This window comes from Bos grunniens, chromosome 3 (assembly GCF_055505025.1).
Source record: "Bos grunniens cultivar Pamir isolate PY7600 chromosome 3, Bosgru_T2T1.0, whole genome shotgun sequence".
In the NCBI taxonomy this organism is placed as follows: Eukaryota; Metazoa; Chordata; class Mammalia; order Artiodactyla; family Bovidae; genus Bos; species Bos grunniens.
Genome location: NC_141167.1, coordinates 108,263,857 through 108,276,301, shown reverse-complemented (window position 1 = coordinate 108,276,301; position 12,445 = coordinate 108,263,857). Strand labels below are relative to the sequence as shown.

Genomic DNA, 12,445 nt, shown 5'->3' with positions numbered 1-12,445 from the left:
GGACTGCACCTAGTGACTTGTTCACAGGAATGGACCTCAGCAGACACGATGGATGCCACTCGGTGATTTCAGAGTACACAAGACTGAGACTTCCCTCTTGCTTACTCACACACACTCTCTCTCTTTCACTCTCTCCCTTGCTTGCTCTGAGGAATCCAACTGCCATTTTGTCAGTTGCCCTATAGGGGAGACCCATGTAACAAGGAACTGAGGGAGCCTCCGGTCAACATCCAGAGAGGAGCTGAGGCCCTCAGTCCAACAGCCACAGGAGCTGCCTGCTAGCAGATCTTTCCCAGATGACCTGAGCTGATGTAGCCTCAGTCAAGGCCTTGATTTCAGTCTGAGAGACCCTGAGCCAGAGGACCCAGCTGGGTCCTGGCCTAGAGAAAATGTGACACTCTACCTGACGGTGTTTAAGGCATTAACTTTTGGGGTGACAGGTTATGCAACAGTAAATACCTAATACAAATATGAATGCTGTTCTCCTTCTTGCTTCTAGGCAGTGTGGTAGTCAGGAGAGGCTAGGCTGTGCTGTGTAACAAGCAGTTAATACCTCAAGGTCTTAGAACAAGAGGAGTTTATGTCCCCCACCACAGGTCCCCATGAGAGAGCGAGGGACAGTTCCCGTCACACAGAGTGGAGGCTCCACCACCTCCATGGAACCCACAGTGTCCTTACAGTCTCCCAGCCCCCAGCAGGGAGGGGAAATGGGAGAATCACATTTCTGTCCAGAAGTAGGATGCTGTCTGCTCTTGCTTTCTGGCCAGGACAGGTCACAAGGCCCTGGCTAACTTCCAGGGACTAGAATATGAGAGTGAGAAAGTGATCATTTAGTGAGCTCTGCTGTCCCTGCCACCGAGTCAGCACTTCCCTAGCCAGTCCCCGAGAGGTTGCAGTGGGCCTTTCCCAGATCACTTTCCTGCAGAGCTGAGACCAGTGGGCACATTACCCCATCCTGAGCCCACCCTCCCTCTTCAGACACAGGCCCCAGGGACTGGATATCCTCTGCCCTTTTTGGGGACAGGGTAGGACAGAACAGGACCAGAGAAAGTAATGCAGAACAGCCTTATCCTGAAGGGAACAATAATTTGCTTTTTCCAGGAGGTCAGGATCCATCTGGGTTGGCCTCTGCCTGCCAGGGAAGAAAGTTCTCTCCAAATGAGTAAGTTCTCCTCATCTCAAGCCTGCCTTCCTCTATTGTACTTATACCCATTCCTGGCTCTCATTAGAAGCAAAGAATGACTCAGGCCAGTATTCATATATATGTGTATTTCAGATATTTGTTTGTATTTATTTAATTACTTATTCACTGAATCTCCTTGGGGTCAGGCCTCCATCCCAGTCCCTTCAGCTCTCCTCACAGGCCTGGAGCCTTACATTAGGCTTAATACTGCTTTACTATATTTCCAGAGCATGGTGTGCAAACAAAGTTTCCATAGACTGTGAAAGATGACGTCTTTCAGGAGGTGGTCTAAACACCCCTCTCAGGAGCAGAGGCAGAGAAAACAGGGCCAGACTGGATTCCAAAGGGGATGCTTGAAGAAGAGCATCCCTCATTCCACACAGGGCTGAGAAGTGACCACAGTGATGGTCCGGGGTCTCCTCTTTGAAGGAACCCTAGACAGGTGCACTGCTGTCAGTCCCTGGCGTGACACAGGGCTAGGACAACATGGGATGAAGAGACAGAGCAGAGGCCTTGATGTACACACAGGAGAGTCCTCTCTGGGGACAGAACGTCAAGCTGGGAAGGGCCTTAGGGGGGCATCTGCCCAGGCCCCTCCTGTCACAGAGGAGGAGGCCCCGCAGTGGGTGAACCTGTCCTGGGTCACATAGGGCAGAGCCACACCTGGCACTGGGGCTCCCCTCTCCAGCCCAGGGCTTCTCCCCTGCAGGAGCTCCCACCAGCTCCCCACCCTGTCCTTGCCCTCCCCAGGGGCTTCTCTCCCAGCACTGCTGTCTCATCACCAGGATTTGAGCAGCTCCTGCAGGCTCATTCTTCAACCTTCTCTCCCAGGAAAAGGCAAGCAAGTATTTACAGGGGTTTAGCAGAGCAGGGGGTACCTTTCCAGGTGGCACCAGTCATAAAGAACCTGCCTTTCAATGCAGGAGACATAAAAGATGCAGGTTTGATCCCAGGATAGGGGAGATTCCCTGGAGGAGGGCATGGCAACCTACTCTAATATTCTTGCCTGGAGAATCTCATGGACAACGGAGCCTGGTGGGCTACAGTCCATGGAGTTGCAGAGTCAGACATGACTGAAGCGACTTAGCATGCACACACAGCAGAGCAGAGACTTCTGGCTTGCTCTGAGTTAAACAGTAGCCCCGCCAGACCCTACATTTGCTGGAAATGAGAGAATCAGGGAGAGAGGAGGCTCAGCCCTCAGGCTGCAGGGAGGATGGACCCAGAAGCTGGTAGTGAGCACCAGCTGTGAAGAAGATGAAAGAAGACATAGAAAAAGAAGGCAGACAGTAACAGCATTGTGAACTACAAAAGGCTAATCCTGAAGAAGAAAATTAAGCCAGAAAGGCTGTGGTTATAAAGAAGAGAGTAAAGTTTATTTAAATGATATAAAATTTAAAAATCAACATAAAATTTTGTTCCCGTTTCTGACCCTTCCTTCATCATCACATCAGGAAATCAATCACCATTTTCTCTCAACTCATAATCGAACCCACCTATGCCTTTGCACATCTCCGTCTCCACGACTCTCTCTAGATGCCAGTGACGGTAGGGACCCTTTCTTCTTTGTGTTCTGCCAGTAGACACAGGGACACACTGAGGGCATGAAGCAGACTATTGCTATGGTGAGTGCATCTCCCCAACCTCTCCAGTAGCTTCTGTGTCTCTGGGAAATTCCAGTGCAAACTGAACTCACCTTCAAGCTTCCTTTCCCACTACTTCCAAACTCATGTCCAGAAAAGGGTTAAAGATGTTAAGAATGATAAAGAAAAAGATACTTCACCCACAGCATCACTTCTCACCACCCACCCCTCCAAATGTGTAGAGCAGTTTAACATTCCTTCCAATGATGCCTCTTCCAGTTCACCCAGGGTGCCCAACCTCCACTGGGAAGTGTCCATCTCATTCAGTACCATGGAGGTGGGGGCTAAGGGGGCAACAAATTCCATTCCTTCTCAGATCCTGGGTGACCCTGAGAAACTAATTTTCCTTCTCTGTGTGTAGATTGTCTCATCTCTAACATGAGAAATTCAAACCATTTCTCTCTCTTTTTTTCTCCCTTTATCTCACTTTGTGTCCATCTCTTTATATTTTATTTGTGAATTTTTAGTCCCAGACTTTGGATAAGACTATAATTTTGAACATATTTTTTCAGTATGGCAAATAGATGGGGAAACAGTGGAAACAAGTGGCTGTTTTGGGGGGCTCCAAAATCACTGTGGATGGAGATTGCAGCCATAAAATTAAAAGACACTTACTCCTTGGAAGGAAAGTTATGACCAACCTAGACAGCATATTAAAAAGCAGAGACATTACTTTGTCCACAAAGGTCCATCTAATCAAGGCTATGGTTTTTCCAGTGGTCATGTATGGATGTGAGAGTCGGACTCTAAAGAAAGCTGAGTGCTGAAGAATTGATGCTTTTGAGCTGTGGTGTTGGAGAAGACTCTTGAGAGTCCCTTGGACTGCAAGGAGATCCAACCAGTCCATCCTAAAGGAGATGGATGAGTCCTGGGTGTTCATTGGAAGGACTAATGTTGAAGCTGAAACTCCAAAACTTTGGCCACCTGATGCATACAGCTGACTCATTTGAAAAGACCCTGATGCTGGGAAAGATTAGGGCAGGAGGAGAAGGGGATGACAGAGGATGAGATGTTTGGATGGAATCACCGACTCAACGGACATGGGTTTGGGTGGACTATGGGAGTTGGTGATGGACAGGGAGGCCTGGCATGCTGTGGTTCATGGGGTCGCAAAAAGTCAGACACCACTGAGTGACTGAACTGAACACTGGGAAAATGAAGAAAGTCTACATTTTACTGTAGACGGGGGTAATCTAGTTAAATGGATATAGTCCTTATTTCAATGCCCTTTATTCATATAAGTTGGCCCATTTTTACAAATGCTCTCTAATTTGTTTAATTTTATCCAGAATTCACAATCCACCATATTTTCTTCTTTTCTTCATTCATTTGTATTTAATTTTTATATGTACAAATGCCTAATCTTTCATAAATTTATAGATGTATTCACATCATTCCTGTGAATTTTCTAAATTAATTTATTTTTAATTGAAGGATAATTGCTTGGTACACATCCTTCTTTAGGACATTCTCTTTTTCTTTCAGTTCCTCTTTTTTGCTCAACTCCTTATTCTCTCCACTTTTTCTTCTCCCACCTCCAAACTTTTCCCCCATTTTAATCCCATTAGTCATCTATTACATTTTCTTCTGCATTTTCTCCTACTCTCATAATAACATGGGTATATAGATGATTTTAAATATCAAAGATTACTGTTTCATTTACAAGATTAAGATTTTATTATATACAGTTTTCTGCATCCTACTGATGGAAAACCGTGTATCTGACACTATCAAAAATTAGAAATACCTCCCAGATAATTGGTAGACTGTTTTTTTTTTTTTTTAGAGCTTCATAATACTCCACTGTACAGAAACTTCCCATCTTGTTCAATCATTTCCAAATTGATGTAAAGATTCATTGTTTCTAGGGTTTTGCCTTAAAACAGTGCTTTGCATTATAGAGGGCATCCTCCCAGAGAACTTGTTTTACTGGGAGGTAATTTTTCAACTTTTCAAAATGAAAACTAACACTGAGGTGGAATGCAAAATTTATAAACTCTTGTGAGATAAACTGGAGATTGCAAGGACCCTCTCCTTTGTGAAGATCTAGGATCTGCACCCCAAACCCTGGTGGAGACTGTGTGTTCACTATCCCTTTCTAGTAGAGAAGCCCAAGGAGCCTGACCAGAGTTGCTTTCTCTGGCTCAGACCTGGGGCTCTAGTCGGCCTCTTCCTCTGTGAGGTCTTGTATATGCTTCCAAGGCCTCTCTGAGTCTAGACCAGGAGAACATCAATCCCTTGCCCTCTGCCGCAAGGAGCCATGTTCTTTGATTCACTCCCTCTCCCCAGGACCCTGGGCAGGCTCTCTTGGCTTCCCTGTTACCGTAGCAGAAGCAACCTTACCTCCTTGGAAATGGTTCTCTTAATGCAGACAAGGCTGCCTGAGCTCAGGGGTCCCAGACTTGCAACAACCAAAAAGGCCATATTATTCTTTCCTTACTCTCTGAGGCTCTAAACCAAGTACACTGCATTTGAAAACTTATAGCAGAGTTGTTGTCCCTTTTTGTTCAACAAAGACGTCAAAACCTAAAGAGCACTCCAAGTGGTAGGGTCCTGCTTTACTGGCTTTATCCGACATCCCTCCCTCCCCAGGAGCCCAGGCCACTCACTGAGAAGGAGACTGATGAATCCCAGGAGCCAGGAGGCCCAGCAGAGGTGGGGGTCTTCTGAGCAGGGCCTCATTGCAGGTTGCGTGCCAGTCCGTTCAGCTGTAGAGGAAAAATTAATGAAGGTAGCTGCAAGAGAAGAGAAAAGCTTGGGCCCCAGCTTCCCACCCTCAGGGTGGAGCTAACAAATTTGTTTCTAGTGGACCCTGGCCAGCAGGTTAGTTCTCTGTCAGTCTATGTCTCCTGCATTGGCAGGCGGGTTCTTTACCACTAGCGCCACCTGGGAAGCCTGAGCTCTGTCATTCTAGAGAAACCCCTTTAATCTTATCCCCAGCATATACAGTACACACTCAATAAGTAATTCTAAAATGAAGGTATAAATAATCCCACTCTGTGATGTGCCTGGCATACTGTTAGACAGACCCCACCCCAGTGGGGGCTGGGGACAGCCAGCTTGGAGCATACTCTTCCATGATTCCCTGGGGTGGCAGCTCTGCTCCGGGCAGCCCAGCTCACCAGTGCCAGGCTATGGTCGGGCGCAGAAGTCATGCTCCACCAAAAGGCTAGTCTAGCCCCATCTTGAGCTTTCCAGGTGCTCAGGGGTAAAGAATCCGCCTACCAACGCAGGAGATGTAGGAGATGCAAGTTCAATTCTCAGGTTGGGAAGATCCCCTGGAGAAGCAAATGGCAGGCGACTCAGTATTCTTGCCTAAAATATTCCATGGAGAGAGGAGGCTGGCAGGTTACAGTCCATGGGGTTGGAAAAGAGTTAGACATGATTTAGAGTAAACAACAACAAAGCCCCATCTTGGCTTGGTGGCTGCTCTGTCTCTTTTCCATTTAATGAGTCAAATTTTCTAATTTTTCAGAAACTTCAGCTCTCAGTTGCCTATGTAAGAAGCTGTGGTCAAGGAAAAAAATTCTTTGGGGAAGTGTGAACTTCCCACATCCCAACACAAATATTGGTATTTACCTGTAGCTTGCATCTGTATTGGGCTTCCCTGGTGGCTCAGAGGATAAAGCGTCTGCCTGCAATGCAGGAGACCCGGGTTCGATCCCTGGGTTAGGAAGATCCCCTGGAGAAGGAAATGGCAACCTACTCCAGTATTCTTGCCTGGAGAATCCCATGGACAGAGGAGCCTGGCAGGCTACAGTCCACAGGGTTGCAAAGAGTCGGACACGACTGAGCGACTTTATTTCACTTCACTTGCATCTGTACGGCCTTCCCAGCTGTCACCAGTGCTCCCTGTATACACAAGGCAAAGACAGACCCCTCCCCACAGAAATTGTATTACAACCAACCATTTCCCTTCAGTCTCCACCAGGTCCATTCCTGCTCTCACAGAGGGGAAGAGATAGACATCTACACACTCCTCCTGACCACAACCTCAGCTGCTTCCAAATCTGCACAACTGGCTGAGGGTCAGGCCCTGGCTTCTCCCCATTGTGGATACCCAACATTATCCCAGACTCTCATCTCCCATATTCTGGAGAAGCAGCACCATCCTCTTAATGTACCTCCTTTTCCTTCCCATTGAGGCTTCTCCCTTAGCTGCTCAGGCAGAAAGCCCCAAAGCTGGGTCCACAGGACTGGCCCCATGACCATGCACTTAAGGTAGTCAGGTACTTCATATTAAATCTTTTATGGATGTAACCTGTAAAAGGTCACAGAGCTAAACAAAGGGCAAGACCCGGACTCTTGACAGCAAGCTGAAGACACATCCCCTCAATCACAGCCCCTTTCTCTGTCCATCTTAATGGCTTCAAGCAAGTCTTCTGAAGCCTAGTCTGTGCTCCTTCCAAAATCTTCTCTGTGATATCCCAGACAGGAGAGTATTCAAACTAGTTTTATTTTCTCCCTACTCCACCTAATAGCAGATGAATCAGCATCAATGTGGTTTGTGCATCCTGTGGTTAGAAACTATTTTTATTGAATTAAAATACTGGCTGCTCATCACTGGTTGCCTTTAGGGCACTGGAGAGCAAGTTGCAATCCCCTCCTCCAATTGGTCCTCACAACTGTCATGAGAGAAATCCTAGTGTGAGAACATTTTAGTTATGAAAACCATTTGGGTGATGGGCTGTGGGAAGGAGGACCCTGGAGAGGGGAAACCAGCAATGTCACTGGAGACCAGGGACATTGGGAGGAGAGTCAGGCAACAGTTAATCCATGCTGGTAAAATGTCAGGGACTTTAAAATTATCCAGAAGTCTATCTCATTTTCACCCTCCCAGCCTTCCTGTGCTAAGGCATAGCACATACACATGCACACATTGCCTTACAGAACCTTTGGTAAGAGCTTACTGCATGAACTACCTGATACTGATACTGTTTTGGGGAATTAAAGGAAGGCATGCTTGAATCTGTTGCAGCCAAGTATATAGATGTGTATGTATGGGGTATAGGATAAGAAAGAAATGTAGAGCTGAATGAGATGCGGAGCCCAGGAGAACCAGTCTCTCAGTCGTGTCTGACTCTTTGTGACCCAGTGGACTGTAGCCCGCCAGGCTCTTCTGTCCGTGGGATTCTCCAGGCAAGAATACTGGAGTGGGTTGCCATTTCCTTCTCCAGGAGAGAAATAACAATGAGAGTCAAAATTCCTAGGAAATGACAGAACTTATAGGAAGGCTCTGGACTTTTAGAAAACATCATGAGTGATGATGTCTATCTAATTTGAATTGCACAGGACAGGACACCCTGCTTAAGGACTGGATTACATGAAGAATTTGTGGTTTTCAGTCACTAGGTCATATCCAGCTCTTTGTGACCCCACGGACTGCAGCACACCAGGCTTCCCTGAGCTTCAGTATCTCCCAGAGTTTGCTCAAACTCATGTCCTCCTGTCCTTTGAGTCATGATGCCATCTTACCATCTTGTCCTCTGTTGTCCCCTTCTCCTCCTGCCCTCAATCTTTCCCAGCATCAGGGTCTTTTCTAATGAGTCAGCTCTTCACATCAGGTGGCCAAAATTTTGATTCAATACCTACACTCTACCAGAAGATTTATACATGTCTTTTCAGCTAATTGACATTATTTGCTGAATCAAATCCTCAAAACAACTCTTTTATCTAATCATTAGAAAGTGAAAGTGAAATCACTCAGTCGTGTCCGATTCTTTGCAATCCCATGGACTGTAGTCTACGAGGCTTCTCTGTCCATGGGATTTTCCAGGCAAGAGTACTGGAGTGGGTTGCCATTTCCTTCTCCCGGGGATCTTCCTGACCCAGGGATCCAACCTAGGTATTCTGCATTTTAGGCAGACGCTTTACCCTCTGATCCACCAGGGAAGCATACATCTTATAGAAGAGTGTCCAGAATGTCCAAAGAGATTAAATAACTTGTCCAAGATTATATTTTAAGTAAGCAGCAAGGTATTCACATGCTGTTAACATCAGTTGAGCCATGGACTTGACCAAGAGGGAGAGAAGAGTGTAGATTTTGAGAAACTCAAGTTTTAACTGAGAGAGAAATGACCTCAGTATGGAAAGGATGACTGCTGCCTGATGTATAAGGAAACTTAAGCTCCAAGATTAAGGAGAGCTAGGTACTTAGATAAAAGATGTTGGTAGAGAGGATCTGAGTTATGATCTTCTCCCTGACCATTCTGCCTGGCTTGAGAGAGAAAAGCCACCATTCCAGCCTGTAGCATTTGTAACAGAGCACCAGGGCATTTCAGAACTGGGCGGTGGAGGGGAACAGATGGCAGCAGTTGCAGGGTGACAACTTGCCTTCAGTGTCCATTTTCTCCTCCTTATCTCCTGCTCTATAATCAGGTATTTATTTGTTGTTAAAAGTTAACAGATAAAACCAATGAAAATATATAGCAAAGCAGAAACAGACTCACAGATATAGAAAAAAAACTATTGGTTACCAGTGGGGAGAAGGAAGGGAGGAGGGGCAAAATGGGGGAATGACTAAGAGATACAAACTACTATATAAAATAGATAAGCAGCAAAGATATATTGCACGACACATGAAATCACAACCTTTATTTTGCAGTAACTTTTTTGTTTTGGCTGTGCATGGGCTTTCTCTCTAGTTGTGGTGAGCGGAGCCTACCCTTTAGTTGTGGTGGGGAGGCTTCTCAATTCTTTTGTTGCAGAGCATGGGCTCTAGACTGTGCAGGCTTTAGTTTGTTGCACATTGGTTTAGTTGCCCTGCAGCACGTGGAATCTTACCAGACCACGAATGGAACCCATGACCCCTGCACTGGCAGGCAGATTCTTAACCACTGGATTAACAGGGAAGTCCTGTAACAACTTTTAAAGGAGTATAAAGTATCAACATAGTAAATTACTATGCTGCAAGGAGATCAATGGCACCCCACTCCAGTACTCTTGCCTGGAAAATCCCATGGTGGAGGGGCCTGGTGGGCTGCAGTCCATGGGGTCGCTAGGAGTCGGACACGACTGAGCAACTTCACTTTCACTTTGCACTTTCATGCATTGGAGAAGGAAATGGAAACCCACTCCAGTGTTCTTGCCTGGAGAATCCCAGGGACGGGGGAGCCTGGTGGGCTGCCGTCTATGGGGTCGCACAGAGTCGGACATGACTGAAGCGACTTAGTAGCAGCAGCAGCAGCAAGGAGATCCAACCAGTCCATTCTGAAGGAGATCAGCCCTGGGATTTCTTTGGAAGGAATGATGATAAAACTGAAACTCCAGTACTTTGGCCACCTCATTCGAAGAGTTGACTCATTGGAAAAGACTTTGATGCTCGGAGGTATTGGGGGCAGGAGGAGAAGGGGACGACAGAGGATGAGATGGCTGGATGGCATCACTGACTCCATGGATGTGAGTCTGAGTGAACTCCGGGAGTTGGTAATGGACAGGGAGGCCTGGCGTGCTGCGATTCATGGGGTCGCAAAGAGTCGGACAGGACTGAGCGACTGAACTGAACTGAACTGACACCTGAAACTAACATAACATTGTATATCAACTGTACATCAATAAAAATTATAATAAAAAATTATAAACAGGATGAAAGATGGTTTCAATGAGCCAAACATTCATTGGATCATGGAGAAAGCAAGGGAATTTTAGAAAAACATCTACTTTTGCTTCATTGACTACACTAAAGACTTTTGACTGGTTGGATCACAACAAACTGGAAAACTCTTCAACTTATGGGAGTACCAGACTTCCTTACCTGTTTCCTGAGAAACTTGTATTCAGATCAAGCAGCAACAGTTAGAACTGGACATGGAACAACATACTGGTTCCAAATCAGGAAAGGAGTATGACAAAGCCATATATTGTCACCCTGCTTATTTAACTTATATGCAGAGTACATTATGAGAAATGCTTGGAATAGATGAATCACAAGCTGGAATCAACATTGCTGGGTGAAATATCAACAACCTCAGATATGCAGATGACACCACCCTTATGGCGAAAGTGAAGAGGAACTAAAGGAGTCTCTTGATGAGGGTGAAAGAGGAGAGTGAAAAAGCTGGCTTAAAACTGAACATTCAAAAAATTAAGATCATGGCATCTAGTACCATCACTTCATGGGAAATATATGGATAAAAAGTAGAAGCAGTGACAGATTTTATTTTCTTGGGCTCCAAAATCAGTGTGGACTGTGATGCAACCATGAAATTAAAAGGTGCTTGCTCCTTGGAAGGAATGCTATGAAAAACCTAGACAGAGTATTTAAAAGCAGAGATATCACTTTACCGACAAAGGTCCGTCTAGTCAAGGCTATGGTTTTTCCAGTAGTCATGTATGGATGTGAGAGTTGTGAAGAAGGCTGTGCATTAAAGAATTGATGCTTTCAAAATGTGGTGCTTGAGAAGACTATTGAGAGTCCCTTGGACTGCAAGGAGATCAAACCAGTAATCCTATAGGAAATCAATCCTGGATATTCATTGGAAAGACTGATGCTCAAGCTGAAGCTCTAATACTTTGGCCACCTGATGTAAAGAGCTGACTCAGGAAAGATCCTGATGCCAGGAAAAACTGAAGGCAAAAGGGGAAGGGGATGGCAGAAGATAAAATGGTTAGATAGCATCACAGACTCAATGGACACGAATTTGAGCAAAGTCTGGGAGATAGTGGAAGACAGAGGAACCTGGCATGCTGCATTCCATGGGGTTGTAGAAAGTCAGACATGACTTAGTGACTGAACACATAACACACACAGCACACGCTGAAAAACTTCAAATGTGATTAGAAAACAATGAATAATTTAACATATGTATTAAAATGTGGAAGGTAGAAATTTTAGGAGCATACAAAACTCTCTTCTTAAAAGATGTAAGAAAACCATCTATACTTTTGGAGACCTTTTTCAAAATGCTAGAAATTATCCAATGGTTTATGGCAACTGGAGGAGCATCTATCAAAAAAAAAAAATTGCTGAATCACATTCAGAACAGTACTATGAACCAAATGTTTGTTTTCTCCCAAAATTTTTATGTTGAGTCACTAACCTCCAATATGATGTTATCTGGAGATGGGGCATTTGAGGGCAACTGGAACTGGATGAGGTCAAGAAGGTGAGGCCCTCATGATGAGATTATTGTCTTTACAAGAAAGGATCTTAGAGAGCTCTTTCTGTCTCTTCTTTGTGAGATACAGCAAGAACTGACCATCTGCAAGCGAAGAGGAGGGCCCTCACCAGGAACTGATTCAGTCAGCACCTTAATTTTTTTTTTTTTCTTACTAGTGTAGAAGCACTTTATTTTTTTCTTCTTTTTTTCTTTTTTTTCTTTTATTTTATTTTTTAACTTTACAATATTGTATTGGTTTTGCCATATATCAGCATGAATCCGCCACAGGTATACACGTGTTCCCCATCATGAACCCTCCTCCCTCCTCCCTCCCCATACCATCCCTCTGGGTCGTCCCAGTGCACCAGCCTTAAGCATCCAGTATCGTGCATCGAACCTGGATTGGTGACTCGTTTCATATATGATATCATACATGTTATTGTTCATTTCCCCTTTCATACTTGTTAGCATTTGTCTTACATATTGCAGTGCTCCTATGTTGGGTGCATATATATTTATAA

General features: G+C 45.2%; 1 protein-coding gene across 1 annotated transcript in view; it reads right to left on the bottom strand.

Annotated features, from left to right (window-relative positions):
* Nucleotides 1-5,508, bottom strand: part of LOC147376726 (SLAM family member 9-like) — a 29,572-nt gene extending 24,064 nt beyond the window's left edge. Inside the window, exon 1 of the mRNA XM_086393468.1 lies at nucleotides 5,436-5,508. Coding sequence (XP_086249594.1) covers nucleotides 5,436-5,508 — 73 coding nt within the window. The remainder of the gene's footprint in view (nucleotides 1-5,435) is intronic.
* Between the last annotated feature and the right edge of the window lie 6,937 nt (nucleotides 5,509-12,445).